The sequence below is a fragment of the Fusarium proliferatum genome (assembly GCF_900067095.1).
Source record: "Fusarium proliferatum ET1 genome assembly, contig: FPRO_scaffold001, whole genome shotgun sequence".
NCBI lineage: Eukaryota > Fungi > Ascomycota > Sordariomycetes > Hypocreales > Nectriaceae > Fusarium > Fusarium proliferatum.
The window spans coordinates 5,037,740-5,056,739 of NW_022194790.1; the positions used below are offsets into that span (position 1 = coordinate 5,037,740).

The 19,000-nt window shown below is 49.9% G+C and overlaps 10 protein-coding genes across 10 annotated transcripts; 5 read left to right on the forward strand and 5 right to left on the reverse strand.

Annotated features, from left to right (window-relative positions):
* Positions 1-209: 209 nt before the first annotated feature.
* FPRO_00456 (uncharacterized protein) lies at positions 210-1,541 on the forward strand (the record flags this gene model as incomplete). Its single annotated transcript, XM_031225370.1, has 2 exons — positions 210-330; positions 397-1,541. The coding sequence occupies 2 exons, from the start codon at positions 210-212 to the stop codon at positions 1,539-1,541; spliced, it is 1,266 nt and encodes a 421-aa protein (XP_031076014.1).
* A 498-nt stretch (positions 1,542-2,039) lies between these two features.
* FPRO_00455 (uncharacterized protein) lies at positions 2,040-2,870 on the forward strand (the record flags this gene model as incomplete). The annotated part of the gene is made up of 1 exon (XM_031225371.1): positions 2,040-2,870. One exon carries the CDS (start codon positions 2,040-2,042, stop codon positions 2,868-2,870), a length of 831 nt encoding a protein of 276 aa, XP_031076015.1.
* Positions 2,871-3,924: 1,054 nt separating this feature from the next.
* Positions 3,925-6,074, reverse strand: FPRO_00454 (uncharacterized protein; the record flags this gene model as incomplete). The annotated part of the gene is made up of 4 exons (XM_031225374.1): positions 3,925-5,557; positions 5,610-5,800; positions 5,856-5,936; positions 5,988-6,074. 4 exons carry the CDS (start codon positions 6,072-6,074, stop codon positions 3,925-3,927), a joined length of 1,992 nt encoding a protein of 663 aa, XP_031076016.1.
* Positions 6,075-6,613: 539 nt separating this feature from the next.
* Positions 6,614-7,972, forward strand: FPRO_00453 (putative cell shape control protein phosphatase ppe1; the record flags this gene model as incomplete). Its single annotated transcript, XM_031225375.1, has 4 exons — positions 6,614-6,764; positions 6,818-7,250; positions 7,302-7,731; positions 7,781-7,972. 4 exons carry the CDS (start codon positions 6,614-6,616, stop codon positions 7,970-7,972), a joined length of 1,206 nt encoding a protein of 401 aa, XP_031076017.1.
* Positions 7,973-8,304: 332 nt separating this feature from the next.
* Positions 8,305-9,441, forward strand: FPRO_00452 (uncharacterized protein; the record flags this gene model as incomplete). Its single annotated transcript, XM_031225376.1, has 1 exon — positions 8,305-9,441. One exon carries the CDS (start codon positions 8,305-8,307, stop codon positions 9,439-9,441), a length of 1,137 nt encoding a protein of 378 aa, XP_031076018.1.
* Positions 9,442-9,605: 164 nt separating this feature from the next.
* Positions 9,606-10,269, reverse strand: FPRO_00451 (related to secretory protein SSP120; the record flags this gene model as incomplete). The annotated part of the gene is made up of 2 exons (XM_031225377.1): positions 9,606-10,087; positions 10,149-10,269. The coding sequence occupies 2 exons, from the start codon at positions 10,267-10,269 to the stop codon at positions 9,606-9,608; spliced, it is 603 nt and encodes a 200-aa protein (XP_031076019.1).
* A 632-nt stretch (positions 10,270-10,901) lies between these two features.
* On the forward strand, positions 10,902-12,096 carry FPRO_00450 (uncharacterized protein; the record flags this gene model as incomplete). Its single annotated transcript, XM_031225378.1, has 2 exons — positions 10,902-11,083; positions 11,130-12,096. 2 exons carry the CDS (start codon positions 10,902-10,904, stop codon positions 12,094-12,096), a joined length of 1,149 nt encoding a protein of 382 aa, XP_031076020.1.
* A 113-nt stretch (positions 12,097-12,209) lies between these two features.
* On the reverse strand, positions 12,210-13,622 carry FPRO_00449 (uncharacterized protein; the record flags this gene model as incomplete). The annotated part of the gene is made up of 1 exon (XM_031225379.1): positions 12,210-13,622. The coding sequence occupies one exon, from the start codon at positions 13,620-13,622 to the stop codon at positions 12,210-12,212; it is 1,413 nt and encodes a 470-aa protein (XP_031076021.1).
* Positions 13,623-15,309: 1,687 nt separating this feature from the next.
* Positions 15,310-16,324, reverse strand: FPRO_00448 (uncharacterized protein; the record flags this gene model as incomplete). Its single annotated transcript, XM_031225380.1, has 3 exons — positions 15,310-15,766; positions 15,824-16,154; positions 16,204-16,324. 3 exons carry the CDS (start codon positions 16,322-16,324, stop codon positions 15,310-15,312), a joined length of 909 nt encoding a protein of 302 aa, XP_031076022.1.
* Positions 16,325-16,675: 351 nt separating this feature from the next.
* On the reverse strand, positions 16,676-17,826 carry FPRO_00447 (uncharacterized protein; the record flags this gene model as incomplete). Its single annotated transcript, XM_031225381.1, has 3 exons — positions 16,676-17,041; positions 17,091-17,391; positions 17,441-17,826. 3 exons carry the CDS (start codon positions 17,824-17,826, stop codon positions 16,676-16,678), a joined length of 1,053 nt encoding a protein of 350 aa, XP_031076023.1.
* Positions 17,827-19,000: the final 1,174 nt, after the last annotated feature.

Consider the following 19,000-nt stretch of genomic DNA (forward strand, 5'->3'; position numbering starts at 1 on the left):
CCAGCCAAAAACGCCCGCGCTCTTCTACCCGCCTGCCAGACCAAATTACACCGCTGGTCGTTGGGCAGAGCTGCACCGCAGCGAACAGAGTTGACACCACAAAATAATCACGAACACACATTATCGAGACGACTTTGGCGTCACTTCTCGCCTCTTCTCTATTTCTTCTTTCTTGTTGTTGGCGATCGTAAACAGTCCAAACCGACGCCATGCCTCTCCACCAGCGGACTTCTGCTAGCCCATCCAAGAGGAGCAGCTCCTCTGTTAGGAGCACTGTCTCCGCCAGAAGCACTAACTCTTCCTCCTCCTCCAAGTCAAGGGCCTTGACTGGTATGTTCAATGGTCGCCTTTCAAGTTCCCCGACTCAGCCGACTAACCCAACTTTCCCTTCTGTAGTGCAAGACCATGACTACGAATATGAATTCGATATCGAATCCGAGCTGCGCGACGATCTTCAAAAGGCCAACACAGAACTCAACAAGGCCAATGCCGAGAACGACAAACTAAGCGCCCAGAACGACAAGCTCAAGGCCACCATCGAGCAGCTCACCCGCAAGTTGAACGAGTCCAAGACATCACTCGAAGAGACCACCCGCAAGCTCAATGAGTCTACAATCTCATGCCGTGAGCTCAAGGCCCAGATTGAGGGTGTACGTTCTGAGGCTGATGTCCTACGAGAGGACAACCGCCGTCTCAACACCGACTTCGAGGAACTCAAGGGCGATAAGCGCCGCCTGAACAATGAGTGTGATGAACTCAAAGAGGAGAAGGAGGCCCTCAAGGAGGAGAATGAGCGCGTCAAGTTCGAGCATCATGATCTTGAGCAGCGCTTCATCGGTCTCCAGGCCAAGCATGAGAACCTGACCATGCGCCACAATGCTGTAAGCAGCCAAACTCCCTCGTCTGCCATGACGAGCCCCATGTCCAGCCCAATGCCCAGTCCTCTTCCCGCCCCTATTCAGGAGGGCCGTAAGAACCCCTCCCGTCCTTCCAGCAAGGCTTCTAGCAAGGCCTCTAGCAAGGTTTCTACCAAGTCATCCAGCAAGCGAGAGCCTCGCGAGGACCGCCACCGTGAGCAGGAGGATCGCCACCAGTCTGAGCGGGAGGAGAGCTCTCGTGAGGAGCATACTCGTGAGAGACGTCACCGGGATGATCGCGAGCGCCGCGACCGCGACCGTGAGGATCGAGGACGCCCCCAGCGCAGCGAAAAGCCTAAGGACAAGGAAAGATTTGAGGCCAAGGAACGCTTGTCGAAGCGGTTTGACGAGCGCCCTGCCGTGGCACCTCGTCAGACCAGCTTCATCGAGCCATGGGGTCCCGGAGGTTGGTCTCCTCGTTATGATGCCCCTTCAAGCGACTTTGACGCTTACGGCCATATGGCAACAGGACGCAAGGCCGCCAGTGTTGTGTCTAGCGGGGCTTATTCCAATGTCCCTCGCACGACCAGCATTGTCAATGGTCACTTCAGCAGTGACAGCAGCGCATACGATGATGAGCGGTATGAGGATGGTTCTTACCATGCCTACCCCATCCCTAATTAATCATTCTTTGCTCTTGTTTGATCTGCCATTCTCAAGGCTACGTGGTCTCTGACTGTATTCCACCAAAGAGAATGGACCACAGGTCAGAACAAGATGTTCATGGGGATCGGCATGATTCACATGAGCACGCTCCCTCCTCGAGACGCCCTCGAGGAGTGAGATCCTAGTAGGTAGGGCTTAACACCAAGCTCCACCTCTTATCTCTTCCAATTGTTACCGATGATCGGATTCTGGCCAGTCACCTTCCTATTATGACTCAATTCCAATGGCGAGTTGTTCCAGGCCTAGTCTACTAATGTGTCACCTTTCCCCCGCATGGAATATGGTTACCGACGCCGGCCGAGATATTTAAGCTCCCCACAGGATTATCCAATCCCACTCGCAGCATCCCAACTTAGACTTACCTTTATTTTTCCGTTGGTTTTTGCAGCTATACACAGACCCCAATCGAGTTGATTGGGATCTCTGCTTTTCATACATACGTTTAACATCATCGCCATGAAGCTTTACCCTTCCATTTCCGAGGACCTCGCCACCTGGGTGCAAGAGCAACCAGTATTCTTCACAGGCTCTGCTCCTACTCACGGCTCTCATATCAATGTCTCTCCCAAAGGCCTTTCAGACTCGCATTTTGCTGTTCTTGGACCCAACCAGTGTGCCTATATCGACCGCACTGGTTCCGGATGTGAGACTATTGCCCATTCCTACGATAATGGCCGTCTGTGTTTGATGTTTATGAGCTTCGGTCCCGCCCCTCGGATTGTCCGCTTCTTTTGCCGGTCCAGGATTATCGAGTGGGATGACCCAGCCTTCCCAGATCTGGTCCGTCGAATCTCCAAGGGAAAGCGTTCTACATTTGATGGCGCCAGAGCCATCATTCTGGCTGATGTGTTTGAAGCCCAGACAAGCTGTGGCTTCGGTGTTCCCCGGGTGAAGAGGGGTATATATGCACCTGATGAGATCTCTGAGAAGAACTTGTCTCTTGAGCAAGTTCTTCAGGAGGGTGTGGATGGTAAAGTGAATGAGCTGGCTGTGTTTGAGGAGAGGCCCACAATGGATATGTGGGTGGCAAAGCGAGTTGAAAACAATACGTTGTTGGATTATCATAAGGAAACCAACGTGCTGAGCATGGACGGTTTGCCTGGACTCAGAGCTGCTCGTCGGAGCGTGGGAGAGACGTTATGGTTTACGGATGCGAAGGCGCATGCAAGGAAGGTTTTTGCTCAGAGCGAAGCGATTGCAGTTGGATTTGTTCTTGCATTGTTGTTGTACGTTGTCATGGTTTCACTTGGAGCGATTTCAGCGTCATGGCCAAGGATTCAGGCTTGAGTGATATAGGAACGGCGCAATTTTCGGTTTTGGGATACCAAAAAGTACAGTGTTGTTTGGCTTTCAAAAAAGGTGTCCCCTCAAAGGGATTGGATTTCTTTATTTCTTTACTTGACTTTTTGTTCTTGTTCCTATTTTCTTTTCTAGATACACATTTCTGCTTTTCTTGTTTGTCATACCAGATAGATTTGTAACGCGTTTGCTACAGGATGCAGGTCCAACAGCCTGTGTAGGAACGATACCACCCATGTTAGGATAGTTTATTAGTATTAGTAGCACTAGAGTCTATGATTTGAATGTTCTTTTAAAACACTTGCCTCCTCTTCTACCTTGGTGAATCCGAGTTGAATATCTGGTTTTCCCCTCACTTTCTTGACGCCTCGTGAGTCATAATGGACTCTCCGCACTTGATTCAGGGGTTACGCTCCCATGCGCGCCATGGCCAACTGCATGACGGCATTCACCAAAGAGGTTCTTGCGGGATTTATCTGATATTATGGTAATGATTGAAGCCCCTTTCCTGGTTCATGCAAGATCAACTATCTGCATTGTTCAGGAGGCGGGTATTGGGAAAGCTCAAGAGGCATCTGCATTTGACATTTTATCCCAAGACCGCACCGCACATCTAATCAATACTCAATGTAATCACTTGTCAGCACGCACTGTAGACGCAAAAGTCATATTGCTGCTTCGATCTCTGAACCTAGTATAATCACCCCCTTCCTCACTATACCACCTGTCGCTTCCTCAAACGCCACTTCCGTTGGAGTAATTGTCTATCAAAAGATCGACTTTGCATTGGATTCGTAGCATGCGCGCGCAAGGCAAAGGCACAAAGACTATAAATCAGCCGTGCTCTTATCCGCTTGCAATGGTTCAGCTGCTCTAATGCCCGACTCCTGGCTGCGTATTGCCCATGCTTTGAGATAAGTTGGACTTGTTAAGCAACTGGGTTGCACATTAGGCTCATAACAGCGGCACAACGGCGCAGATTAGGCTGTTCGCTAGAGGGATAAGATGTTCGAGAAAAGTCCGGGAAAACATCTCTTTACACTCAGCCGCCAGCATTGGCTGGAGCAGGAGCAGGAGGAGCAGTTCCTTGATTGTTAGGACCAGAATCCTTTGCCTTATTACCTCCACCTCGTCCACGTCGGCCACGGCCAGATGCCTTTTCCGGTGCCGCAGATCCAACAACTGGGGTTGGTGCTGTCGTTGCCGCATTTGCGTTCGTGTTGGCAGGCTTCTTGTCCTTGCGCTCCAAAACTTGCACAGTGCCCTGAGCAACAGTGATAGGACTGGCTGTAACAGCCTTCACAAGACCCTCGTGTTCAGCAAAGTCAACATAGGCAAACCCCTTTCTCTTGTCAATTTCAACAAAGGTAATTGTGCCAAAACTTGAGAGTGTTTGTTTCAGCAATGCCTCAGTAACGCCTTGAGAGGGGTTGGCATGCTTGACAAAGCCACGGGTAGCATCAGGAGAAACAGTAGGGGGTTTCTTCTGGGTATTAGAGCCCTTATTGTGTCCGCCTTTGGAGCCACCGGCTGCGTTGTCTGCTTTCGATCTCCCCCCCTGTGCGGCCGGCGCTTGTGTTGTGGCATTCGCTGGCTTCGCCGGTGGGTTGGGCTCGGCATCAGTAGCCTTTTTCTTGAGGAGCACAATTGGAGGGTTGGGAGCTGGCTGACTCGATGTGCTCTCCTTAACTTTCTCCTTCTCTTTGCTGTTTTCTTTGCCCTTCTCCTTTTGGTTGCTCTTTTCGGCGTTCTTTCCGCCTCGAGTTCTGCGGTTTGTTTGCTGCTGTTTGTTGGCATTTGCAGCACCTCGTCCCTTCGGGTCTGGTGTTTCGGCCTCGGCTGATTTTACAGGTGTAGATGGGCTTTCAGAAGCACTAGCCTTTGCTTCGGCAGTAGATATGTCCTCCTTTTCTGGTGTCTTTGCATCTGCATCTGCTTTGGCAGCGTCTTGACGTGCCTTTCTATGCGCACTTCCGGGACTGAGACCAAGATCTCGCTGAAGGATCCTTGCTGCAGCCAAAATTCCCGCACGTCGGCTCTTGGGTGCAGCTTCCTGGGCGCTGGAGTCATTGGGCTGGCTTTTAGCATTGGTCTTCGAGGTCTCCGCATTCGGCTCAGAAGTCGCCTTCTTGGTGAGGATCTTGACGGTTTCCTTGGGAGTCTTTTCTCCCCTTTCGGCTTTGGACTCTTTGCCCTTCTTCTTACCCGACTCTTCATCCTTGGACGAGTTCTTCCCCTTAGCGTTCCTAGAATCCTGCCCATGTTTGGAATTTTTGGAGGATGAGCTGTCTTTGGCTTTGCTTGCCTTCTTCTCCTTAAGGTACTCGATGAGTGGCGTAGTGGTGACTTTAGCCTCCGCCTTACCAAGGTCGTCGCCCTCTTCTCCTTCGACGGTTTCTTTTGGTGGTGCCGGGTTCGCCAACTCCTCCAAGAAGGCCATGAATTCAGGATCCTGATCGATCGTTCCCTGTCGAGCATCGGTGCGCTTCTTATTGCTTGGAACCTTCTTGTAGATAGCAAACTCAACTGAAGGGGGACCAATCAAAGAAGGGCTATTAAAAGATGCCTTCGCATCCTCCCAGACAGCGGTTCGCACAGCATCGCTCAGAGGCAAGATATCATCCTTTTTCATAACATGAACGTAGGCGCGACCAGGCCGTGATGGTTTCGAGGGGCTTTAGATGACGTTAGTAATGCAAAACTGGGCTGCAATGTTCAGTGCCATACTCAGTAGAAATCTTTCCTCCAGCGAAGGAAAACCAGTCGACCTTGCCCTTACCCAACTCCCACTCGCTTCCAAGAATTGATACAAATTCAGCCCGGGTCATCCCAGGAGGTAGACGACGTATTACGAGCTTTTCGCCCTCATTATGAGCCTTGGTTTTGGTGGGTTTTGGAGTTTCGCTCTCATTCGCATGCTTTCATCATAGTTAGTCAGAGTGTCGTCGTTTCTCACGAATCTCGTCAAGTCACCTTATTGGCCTCGGTAGATCTTGCATTAGAGCCTCTCCCTCTAGCTTTTCCATGAGAACTGTTCTCGTGTGACCCCTTTCCCTGAAACAGGTCAGATATCTATGTCCCTTGCTCCCGAACATCACTAATCACCTTTGTTGGTTCTGAGGTCTGATTTGACGATGTCTGAGGACCTCCGTTTGCCCGTCGAGACAGGACTTGTGGTGCTTTAGCTGACATCTCGCATACCGCAAACACCCCGGGTTGTAACTGATGATACCGTTATGTTGATCGATATAGCGAAAGGCTCAAGTGAGTGCTGTAAGGCTTGATGAGTCGCGGCCTTGCTGCCCCGCCAGTGGCAGTGGGGCGATACTGGAGAGATATGCGATTATCCACCGAATGATGAATTTCTCACGTGTAGTCTCTGTTATAAGTTCGTATGATATTTGAAAGGTGAAAGGGAATATGTAAGTTAGTAAAAGAGGAATATTGAAGTGGGTAGGAATTATTTATAAGATTAACCAAAACAGCAGGTGAATATCGCAACCAAAGTTTCTCTCTCTGGTCATGGCCGAAGAATTCCCGGCGTTTCACTATCGCACCCCTCCATAGCAAGGCAAGCAGGCCTAAGCATAAGCCCCACCCGATTCGCCGCATGTGTACCAGTACTACGACCAACACCTCACATATCGCAGGACAGGCTTCGCTGGGCTGGCATATCTCTCCCCGCCATCATACTCCCACACAGACCTTCCATTGAAGGGGCATGCTAGATCATGGCTTCAGGCGTACCTCGACCGGGCCCTGCGAACCTGGGGCCCAATGCCGGCCTTGATGAGTGGCTAGAGGAGGCCAAACAATGTCATTACTTACCTGAGCGCGCTATGAAGGAGTTGTGTGAGAAGGTTAAGGAGATTTTGATGGAAGGTGAAGAACGCCAGACTCAGATGCACCGCTGACCTGCTGACTCGGTACCTCAGAATCCAACATTCAGCCAGTCTGCACCCCCGTCACTGTGTGCGGCGACATCCATGGCCAGTTTTACGACCTTCTTGAGCTCTTCCGAGTATCTGGCGGTATGCCAGGCGAGTCCAACGTGCAGGCGCCGAAGACATCTACCACCGTCATTACCTCGGACGATATCGAGCCACCAACAGAGATCACAAACCCCAAGTTGAGGAAGAAGATAAAGTCTTCGGGCGAGAATGCAACGACCAGCGGCGCGGAGGAGACCGAGGCAGTCGAGGCAGATGAGGATCCTGATTCCACAATGGCGGACCAGACCGAATCTGGTGTCACAGTGAACAAGTCAAGTCAAAGTGCTGATACTCGATACATTTTCCTGGGAGATTTCGTGGATAGAGGTTACTTCAGTCTGGAGACATTCACATTACTAATGTGCCTGAAGGCGAAGTAAGCACCCTCTGGTACTGGTCGCGTGTCTTGGCTAACCATATCCCACAGATACCCTGACAGAATAGTGCTTGTTCGTGGTAACCACGAGTCTCGACAAATTACCCAGGTGTATGGATTCTACGAAGAGTGTCAGCAAAAGTACGGTAACGCCTCTGTCTGGAAGGCTTGCTGTCATGTGTTCGATTTCCTTGTCCTTGCCGCCATCATCGACGGTGAGATTCTGTGCGTCCACGGTGGTTTGAGTCCTGAGATTAGGACGATTGATCAAATCCGAGTTGTTGCCCGTGCGCAAGAGATTCCCCACGAGGGCGCGTTCTGTGACTTGGTGTGGTCAGATCCAGAAGATGTCGAAACGTGGGCTATCAGCCCTCGTGGCGCTGGATGGTTATTCGGAGACAAAGTCGCAACTGAATTCAACCATGTCAACGGTTTGAAATTGATTGCCCGAGCCCATCAGCTCGTTAACGAGGGTTACAAGGTATTTAGCGTCATTAGATCTCGACAAGGGTTGTACTAACGATGATCAGTATCATTTCCCAGAGAACTCAGTAGTGACTGTCTGGTCGGCACCCAATTACTGCTACCGCTGTGGTAATGTTGCTTCTATCATGGCTGTGGATAAGGACTTGAACCCCAGGTTTAGCATTTTCTCTGCCGTTCCTGACGATCAGAGACATGTCCCGGCAAACAGGAGGGGGCCTGGTGATTACTTCCTTTGATGAAGATCGGTGTACGTATAACGGACTTAATGGCATGTGTTGCATGTAGAATAGCATAGGGTCAAAATACCCATGGTCCATCGGTGATTTTAGTGGGAATGTAAATGGATGGTTATGGGTTGGGTAGAGTTGGTATCTCAATTACGAGCAAGGATGATCACTTCATTTATTAGATTTGTGACATTCGTGATTTGTCTTGGCTGTTCCAGTGAACAATAACTTGCTTCTACAGTATCTCATAGTTCCCCATATGACACCGACAACTCTGTTTTGGTAGAGGTTATCTGAACCCTTCTCGGTGGATCATTCACCAAACTCCACCTTCCACCAACATGCCAAAACCAAAGGCCCCCAAGGGCAATCCTATACAAAACGCCATCAACGAATGGTTTGGCTCAGGGCTAGTCTCCGAAAAAGACACGGTTCAAGAACGGAAAGCCCAACTCTTGAACAGCGCACCCAAGCGGTTTACCATTTATGAACCCATGGTCTTGCTACCCACTGGAAGCTTCACATCCTTACCCTGGACAACCACATTACAAGACGCCGGCCCAGATTCATGCCAACAACTCTGGTCTAAGATCCTAGCACAACTGTCGGCACAGGCAAAGGAGCCATTAACTCGTCTTGCCGTGAATGAAGGCATCCCCCTACACAAGGCAGGTGAGGAGGCGGATGAGAATGTGAGAAGAAGTCCAAGTGGGCTGCGCACTCTCTGCGGAGATTTTGGATCTTTAGGTGCCTCGGCGGATGAACCTTCTGAAGAGGATTTTGAAAAGACTTTATGGGTTTCGACGAAGCAAAACGGGATATTCCAAACTTGGGCACCCAGATGGACAATGTTTAGTCGGGGAAATGTCAAAGAGAAAGCAAGACTGTTGGATATGGGAAATAAGACGCTTCAGGGCTCATGGGCGGTTGACCTCTACGCTGGAATCGGCTACTTTGTTTTTTCATATGCTCGACTTGGCATGAGAGTCTTATGCTGGGAGATAAATCCATGGAGTGTCGAAGGTCTACGGCGTGGCGCCAAGGCAAACCGATGGAGCGTTCGAATCGTCCAAGGTGAAGACTTGGCCCTACCAGACGAAGACATCGTAAGCGGAGGAGAGCAGATCATCGTATTCCTGGAGAGCAACGAGAAAGCTCCACAGAGGATACAGTCGCTACAGGGTAATGGTATGGCACAAGACATACGGCATATCAACTGTGGTTTCCTACCAACAAGCGAACCAACTTGGAGAGACACATGGGATATTTCCTCTCCAGCCAGTGAGACATGGCTGCATCTTCACGAAAACGTTGGCTCAAACGACACAGAAGCAAGACGCCAGGAGATACAGCGCAAATTCGACGACTGGAGCCAAGGAACAGATCGGACAGCCAAGGCCGAGCATATCGAGCTTGTCAAGACATTCGCACCAGGCGTCTGGCACTGCGTCTTTGACGTTCATGTTTACAAGATCTAGCTATATCGTGCATCATGCTTATTATCCCAATAATATTGAGTACATAGAATTTCAGTTTCATCCATCATGATGTCATGCGCCCCTATCACACACGCCCCGAGTCCCTGCCCCAGTCATGGTATTCTAGGTAAAGTAAAATACAGTTCGGCATCGCGTTCTATCGTCTATTGTCGTCGGAACTTTTGAGGAATGTTGGCCTCGACGATGGAGAGCTTCTGCATTGCTTCGAGGCGTTCCTGGGCATCCTCCATCTCGTCGTGTTTCTTAAAATGCTCAATGTCTTCGGGGTGTGTCAGGTCCTCGAGCTTGGTGTTGTCGTCGTGGTACTTCTCCCAATGATGGATCTCATACTCGTACTCGTCATCGCCGTGGTGGCCGGGGCCAGTGTTGAGGTCCGGGAGTGTCTTTCCAGACTTGATAAAGTCCATCCACTCCTGGCGACTGACAGAGGAGTCGCCGTCCTTATCGAGAAGGCCCAGCAGGACATCGCGGACCTCGTCCTTCTTCTTCTCGGTCATACCCTTGTTTGATTCGTCGAAGAGACCGTATGTTCGCATCAACTCAGCAGCTTGCCACCAGCCGTCGCTGTTGTAATCGTGGAGGGTGAAGAAGGAGTCGGCGTCCCAGCCTTGAACATGATGCTCCTCTGGAAGTATGATGTCAGTATGTTTGCAGCGCAGTTTAAGGGGATCAAGAGAGTAACGTACCCGCCATATGTTTGGTCATCCAGTCCGCATTGGCATCAACAACGGGCTTCTGCGAGTGAGCGCCGCCATGTGCAACGACGGTGGTCGCAAAAGCGACACTAAGCAAGACACCGGTGCGCATTGTATTATAGACCTGGCGCGAGAAATACAGAAGAAGAACAAGAAGCCTAGACTTGTGCGACGCAGTTATAACAAGGCAACGGACGTTGGGAGAAGCCGACTTTAAAGGAGTGAAGTTCCAATCTGAAAGGACCGGGCAACGACTCAAGCGAACGTGGTCCCTACTGATCTGGATTTGTAGGTGGGCTGCCAGGGGTCTCGAAGCGCTGAGCCACTAAAAGCTTATCTCCCAGGTACAACGTTATGGCTCTTGGATGGCCTCAACGCTGAGTATCAATAACATGGGCTGGATCGTTCTTTGAACTTTGGAGGTATGTAAATTGACTTTACGTCTTCCATGGCTGATCTAGAACAGGCACATTCTTCTTGTAAGATCAATCCCATAACTAAGCTTCGGGTTGAACTCTATGGAACTTCCCTTAATCAATCCCTACAAACTCATTGTCGTACCGAGGGATCTACAAGCAATATTTGGTGGGGGGTTCTAATTAAAGAGTCCACATCCCGTGATTTGGCGTCAGAAATAAACCACTGTCTAACGCGTCTCCATATCAATCGCGTTCTCCATCTAAATATTGACTTCTTGTTATCAAGCTACATCAAACCTGGCGGCACAATAACCTAAACCTCAACATGAGTCGTCAAATTGAGCAAGCACTGCTCTCATTAATGCCAACACATGGTTCTGATCTACCTCCAGCACTCGTTGAACTTGCAGGTTCTTTGCTTGCCCAGTCTCGGCACCAAGCAAGTACCCTGAAGGCAGATGAAGAGATTGCTAGAACATATGCTTGCGCAAATATCGCGTGTGATCGGTATGTAGTATGAGATCAATTTGGGATATAAAGCTGACAATGGCAGCCTAAAAATCACACTTGACCTTCCACCCATCGAACCAAGACCGCCAATTCCTCCTCGTATCTACAAGCGTCTCTACACTCATCTTGATAACATTCTGCGCAGCAACTCAACTCCTACAAGAGCTACTCCAGGACGAACAAGAACACCAGGTTCAAGATTCCGCGATGCCGATAACTCGCCCGCCTCTGGCTCACGACCACTACCATCAAGAGCAACACCAACAAAAGAGCAAAGTTTAGCGCAGTTTAGGACACCAACAAAGGGGGCTACCGATACACCGACGAAATCTACTCGCAAGAAGGAAGCTTTCGCCAGAGTCAATCTTCAAGCATGGATTCATCCTACCACAAGATGGGTATGTGCAGAAACTGACCACAAGAAGCTGGCTCCTACGATTTTGGCTGGTATGGAGAACATCATAACACCTGCAGGTCGACGAACAGATGACGAGTGGGTTCTGCAGAATCCAACGGCTTTGTTTGCCGCCATCTACTTTTTCGTAACTATGCGTGTCAAGGCTCTTGCTTCTGGCGAAGGTATTGATAGGGAAGGATATGTCCCTCTTCGAAAAGAGATTCTTGCTCTACTCGCCAGAGCACGAAGTGAAGTTACAGTTAAGGATCTGGCGGAGGAGGATGCTTGGGAAGGTTGGTCGACCGTCAAGTCCAAGGATTTCGACGATGCGGTTGCCAAAGTCAACGAACGAGCATGGCTCACGGGCGACTGGTATCAAGGAATCGCCGATGTCGTCAAGCTGTCCCAAAGAAGCCATCTCGAAGACGTCGAGATGCAAAATGAGGAGACGATCCCAAAGATGCAAATCAAAAAGGCAGACACCATGTTTCAAGACAAGTACGACTTTCTCAGCGAGGCGAAACGGACAAAGTACATGCACTGGAAGGAAGATATGTTCACCAAAATTGTTCTATCGACAGCTCAAGGTGCTGCCATGGAGGTAGATACATAGTGAAGTGCTAAGCCCTGCTTTTCACCCAAGAATTATATGAACACGAACTATCCTCTTCATTTCCCAAACATAGAAGACCCATCAAAATCGTTGTCTATTCAACATGAATCCGTTTACTGAGAGGATCGAGCTCGCTTCTGGAAGCCTCCGTTCTGGCCATCGCCACCACCGAAGCCTTGGCCGGGGCCAGCGACGAAGGTTGGGATAGCACCTCCAGGCTGGCTTCCGCTGCCGCTGCCGGCTCCTGGGGTCTGGACGGGAGTCCCAGGGACATCGGGGGTGTTGTTGTTGCCGCCACCCAGGCCAGCACCGGGAGTAGGGGTAGTGATGGCACCGTTACCACCGCCGAAACCGTTACCAGGTCCAGCGACGAAGGTGGGAATGACACCACTGGGCTGAGTCTGATCACCGCCAGGGAGGTTGCCGTTTCCACTGTCGTTTCCGCTGCCATTTCCGCTGTCGTTTCCACTTCCGCTACCAGGTTGAGTGAGGTCACCTCCGGCTGAGCTTCCACTGCCAGGAGTCTGAACGGGAGTGTCAGGGCTGCCAGAGTTGCCACCCTCACCGAAACCATTGCCGGGTCCAGCAACGAAAGTAGGGATAGTACCGCTGGGCTGGCTTCCACCTAGACCACCACCAGGCTGGTTTCCGCTGCCAGGAGTCTGAATGGGAGTGCTAGGGCTGTTGCCGTCACCGAAACCGTTTCCTGGTCCAGCAACGAAGGTAGGAATGGCACCGCTGGGAGCAGTGCCTGGGCCCTCGAGCCCACTGCCTGGGGTAGGGACAAGAGTGGGAGCGACAGGAGCCTCAGTGGCATCGCCGTTTCCTCCGTTTCCTCCATTGCCACCCCCGCCGAAACCGTTACCAGGTCCGGCAGAGAAGGTAGGGATGGCACCGCTCGGCTGGCTTCCACCGAAGCCACCACCGTTTCCACCCTGAGAGTTACCACTGCCTCCAGGGGTCGAAGACGAGTCTTGGTTGCGAGATCGACCACGGCCTCGGAAGGACGCACCTTGTACACCACCTCCGGTGCCCGGGGTTTGAATGGGAGCGGGAACAGAAGCACCACCGCCGGTGTTGCCATCATTTCCTCCAGGCAGACCACCGCTTGGAGCTGCGGCGGGGGGAGTATTGGTGTTACCGCCACCGCCGAAGAAACCACCTCCGTTACCTCCTCCAAAGAATGGGAGGTTTCCAAGGCCGGGAATACCACCACCGCGGCCACCACCAAAGAAGCCACCACCAGAGCCTGGAGTGGTAGCAGGAGCATCATTACCACTGCCGCTGCCGGGCAAGTTGAAGCCACTGCCAGGGGTTGGGATGGCGCCTCCGTTACCGCCTCCTAGGCTGGGAAGGCCAGAAGGAATGAGGCCAGAGCCACCACTGGGAAGGGCAGTGGGGAGAGCACCGCCGAGGCCAGCGCCGGGTGTTTGGGCATCGCCGCCGTTGCCAAACTGTGGGCGAGGTCGGGCCATGGCCGGAGAAGAAAGGGCCAAAGCCAAAGTGACAAGGTTAAGGACAGCCATTTTGATCTTGAAGGAAGGATATAATGTACTTGAAGGAAGTAAAAGAGGGAAAAGATCGTGGGAAAAAGACTGACCACAGATGCCTGCAACTGAAAGTCTAGTGATGAAAGAAAAGAGCGAGGGAAAGTGGCGATGGAGAGAATCAGAAGCTGAGCAGAAACACAGAGAAACGGACGTTTATATACAATGTGCCTCGAAACGAGAACATGGGACGGTCGTTAAAGTCTGTCAACTACTCCTATTACCGAACGTAACCCAGAACTCGCGTAGACGTTCCATATTGACGCCAGCGGATCCCAGCTCCGATGGCAAGCTGATGGTTTCAAGATCCAGAGGCTCTGACAAACACAAGCAGGGAGTTGATTAACCACGATTGGATCCCCTGGCGATCTCTGCAAGGGACAAGGGGTAAACTTTTGACTGCATTAGTGGAAAGATCTGATGGATTGAGTTTGTTAGTCTGCAGGAAAAAAAAGGCCGATGGATAAGGCTAACAAGCTCAAGTTTCGTGTTTAGAGACCTTGTCGATAATCGATATATCGGGGGCCGATGTGGGCGTCTATCCGTAAGTCTTGGCCTCATTGGCAGTCGATGCTGAAGATGACGCGGCTCATGTTTATCAATCACGTTTTTGGAGAATGTTTCCTTGCTGTTGCATGGATTGAAGCTCCGTTGATCAAGGGTTTCTCCGTCGTTGGGTGTTTCAGGATCTTTTAGGGGGGCATCTTGATGTTTGAGTCAGGATTTGGTTTCGACTAGAGCCGTACTCCGAAACTTGAGGCTCCATATTTTTAGTCGGCGGACATGTTTAAGTCAAACGAAACGACATATAGATCATACCATCCCTTGAGTTAATGGGGATTTAGAGATGGGCGTTGGTGGATTATTGCGTTTTGGTGATGGTGTGACGGAGAATTCCAGAAGTTTAAAGTTGTCCTGATGGTGTCATTCGGTGATCTTTGTTTGATCCAAGGTTATAGTTATTCGGCAGTAACAACGGGAGGTAAACAAAGGCAGGTAAACAAAGGCAATGATCAGCTTGTGCCTTGAGAGCAATTGGCGCGTTGTCATAGATCTATTCTGTATACATTGTCGTGAACAGTAAGCACCACATATTGATGCGGAATACGGGGAGGATAAAGATAGTTGAAAGCGGCTATCACAGCGAGAGAAAAAGCTGAAAAACACGTGAGAATATCGAATAAGGGCAGAAATAGAAACAATATCTGCGTCGAGTTGCCAAACAAACATCACATCTTGCTCGATCATGATGCGATTGGTAGACACTTCAGTTTCATCGGAAAACTCATCACATCCAAGTAGCTGGACTCGCGGAGGTTACCGCCTGAGTTAAGAGTCGCGCCGATCTTGGGAGGAGTTTCGATGCAAACACGTCGCTATTTATTAGCGGTTCAACTTGATTAGTTTGATGGGCGTAGGGAGTATATCTTGTGTTCAGATATTGGCTTAATGCAACAAATAGCACAGATTCACATAAAAACACTCCGAGGTAAGGAGGATTAAAGTTGGATACAGAAACCAATGAGTAAAGTAGAATGCTCGTAGATGATGTGAGTATTCGGAAACGCTGTAATATGAGCTGAAATGCGAGTGTCTACTCATGAGACCCAGTGTCGTGGGTGGTATGGTATAACAGAGCTGAACTATACTCCCCCCTGACAGACAATCAGCCCAGTTTTCCAGGAACAAAGGGGTGCCCAGCACTGAGCCCTCCATCTACTGCCCATGCCTGTCCATTAACATAACTACTCTCATCACTTCCCAAGAAGAGCGCAACACGAGCGATCTCATCGGCATGGCCGCCTCTCTTCATAGGGTTCAACTGTCCGATCTTCTTCTCACTTCCACGAGCCCTCGCGGCTTCATAAACAGGCGCTGTCATGCCAGTCTCGATGAGGCCTGGGCAGATGGCGTTCATACGTACACCTGTTCCGGCGAGCTGGTATGATATCGTCTGGGCGAGAGATACCACGGCTGCTTTGGAGGCTGAGTACGGTGTGGATCCGGCATTGGAGCGAATTCCTGCTACAGACGCTGTACCGATGATACTGCCGCTGGCTTGAGGCTTGTCGGCAGAAGTTTGCATCATAGCTGGTGCCGCGTACTTGGCAGCTAGAAAGACACTGTAATATAATTTAGATGATACTGATCCAGGATATAGTGTGGGGAAATCCGCATACCTGGACGTGTTGGTGTTGAGTATCGACATAAACTCATCTTTGCTAAAGTCAGAGAACAGCGTGGTTCGACCGACGACTCCAGCATTAGCAAAGAAGACGTCCAAGCGACCGTAGCGTTGGATCGCGTCATCGACTACCTCCTTGACCTTGTCCTCATCCGCGGCATCGAAACGCCTCGTGTGTATTTCCACCTTGGGAAACGCAGCGTTGATCTCCTTCTTGTGAGACTCAAGGTGCGTATCGTCAAAGTCGCAGAGATACAATGCTCGGGCCCCGCTCTCAGCGTATTGATGTGCTGTAGCACGGCCGATACCCAGCGGTGAGTTTGTGCCTGTACCGAGTCAACGATATTCATTAAAGGAGCTTTCGCGTGCCATTACCTGTTATGATGACGACTTTGCCCTCGACGCGGAGCTTACTTGATCCCGGAGCTACCTTGTTGATAGGTGGAAGAAGTTGCTTGCCAATGGCATTGATACGACTCTGCGCCTTGTCAGACATGGCGTGAGTCTGTCTAGTCTAGTCTACCTGCAACTGTGGTGTTATGGCAAGTAGATTGAGATTACGAAAAAGGCGGGTTTTGATGCTATTAATGTCTTTATCATGGAGCCGAGGCTTGGAGTTCTTGTATCTGGGGTATGCCCCTGTTGGGTAAGAAGCTTCCCCGGCTAAAGTGGAGCCATGAGGGGAGTCCACCCCGGAGCCGAGGCTCGGGGAATCTACTCAGGTCTTCCGGACTTTCTTCCGCTGAGTCACGTGTACCCTTACATATATTCTTATACCCTCCTTCGTTACGGAGTACTCATATTGCTTGTTAGAGTCAGGCATCGCTAGCTGATAGTTACACAAAGCCTACTCCGCTTCAACGACATCGTAAATTGGAATCATCTCCAAAAGCGTCGCCTCCAACATCTCCTTTTGCTCCTGAAGAAACTCCCTTACAGCGTTGGGATTGAACTTGATACCCGCAGCTTGCTGCTCGCGAAGCTTCTTGGCGTGTTCCCGAAATCGTATCTCAAGAACGTCTGCTCGGTAGGTGCAGTAGTCATATACAAGTTCTGACTGGTTGCTTATAGGTCGAGAACCCGTGAGGACCAACTCGTCCTTGACAAAGGGAGACTTGGGACGGAATGCTGTGATGAAGGATATTCTTTCTTTACCAATAGCCTTGAGTGCAGCGTGTTGGACGTAGCGACCTTGAAGAATCACTGCAGTGCCCTAGAAAATATTAGTTTATACATCCATGTTGAGTGACCATGTAACTCACCATGGTTGGACCGCGAACTTTGAGAACTTCACCATCACCCTTGAGGACTGCAGTCTCGCCACCTTTCATGTCCGAACAGTCTGAAAGCATTGTAACACATACAAACGGAAAGCTATCATAGTGCCAAGAAAAGCCAATGTTGTCGCTAGCTCCCTTCTTCTCGTCTTCGCCATCGCTGAAGAGCAGGTTGCAATGACCGATCTCATACTCGAATGCGTGAACTAGATCAATACCAGCCACTTTTGAAACAGCTTGCTGAACTTCGGGACTCTTCCAAAGAGCGTGAGCAAAGGGTGCTTGTCTGTAATCTGTTAGCTAAACAACCTATCATTGTGTCTGGAGTGATGAACTTTTGAGTATACCCTCGAATCTGGTTCTTTGTAAATGTTGAAGCATACTGGCACGTTCGTAAAACTTCTTCACTGAGAAGTTCCCGTCGGACTTGCTTGACAGCGGCTTCAGTGAAAAGAGAGAAAGGGTCGGAGGCGGCGATGGGAGAGACACCCTGGTTCTCGTATCCCCATTCCTTCATGGTGTAAGTCCGCTTGGGGAACTCGAAGTTTACATGCTTTTGGGCATCGAACTCTTCGATGGGCGTGGCTTGAGCTGTGTCGATGACATCCTGTGGGATCTTGTTGGTAGGTCGGAAAGGGGCTTTGTTGGTTGGACCAATAACGAACGGTGCTGGTTTTCGGACTGGAAGGGACGTAGGTGTATTGTAGATTACTGAAGTCATAGTAACTATAATATATAGAGATTCGATACTCGTTTCCAGTGTAGATAAATTCCCAGTTGAGATGAGTGTGTGTGTGTGTCGGTCCTGAATTGCAGAGCTCAAAATAAGAAGGGCAAGGCATGGAGAAGTTCCAAAGTTTTACATCTAAAATACTCCTGTATACCCTCCAGTTGACTACACTAGATACACTAGATTGTCCAATGGGAAGGGTGATCTCTATCATAGATGCATTGTTGAGGGGAAGGGTGTATATCGAGCTACCAATCTTTGGTCAAATGATCATGAACTTCATTAGTCTATGCCAAATTCCGATGCAAGAAGTGCGAATAAGCATGTCAATAGTTGAACCGATTGCCCAAAATAGACTGATATCCCGGATCTAGACCTTCTAGTGTTTCTGTTACTTCTGGGGTTCATGCTTCTGTTGCACCGTCTTGTCGAGTTTGGAGATAGTTCGGCTCAGCTGGTATGTAGGTCGGATATAGTTCCCGCGGCAAGGGAGTCTGGTCTCCGGTTGAAGGTAGATCGTAGTAGAGATGGTCAATAACAGGAGTCTATGTGGTATCAGACTTGATATTCGTACATAAAACATGCAAAAGGAGAAGAGCTGGCATTTACCATACTACCCACTAATTATGAAGAAAGCAACCTTGATCAAAGAGGTGACGACCACAATATAAAACACAAAAGATGGACGAAGCATTAAGGTTTCTTAAGAGTAGACCCTGTGGCTACTATCCAGATGATCACTCCCAGGTCACTGGCTCAATATTCACTAACATCTGGTCACTATTGTGCCGTTGCAATAACAGCCTGTTCCTTGGGAAACTAGATGAAACCCAAAATGACAAGGCGTAGCAGTTTAGCTTCTGCATACCAGACATTGATACCACACCCCCTAGCATTATCAATATGAGATTCATGTTGCAACTACGTACTTTCGTGTTTCTTGACAACACTCACCTACATACACTGACAATATGGGGATTCATACATCTATAAAGGTCTCCACTCGTGTGACTTCCTTACCATATCTCTTGACATGGATGAGGAATGCCAAAAAGGGGTGGAAGTGTAGATCTTATGAATTCTGATACCTGTCCCCTTTCCTGTCTTGTCATGATCGTGTGACGCCTTATCTCGGCAATATAGTTCCGTTTTCTGGCTAGCTTTC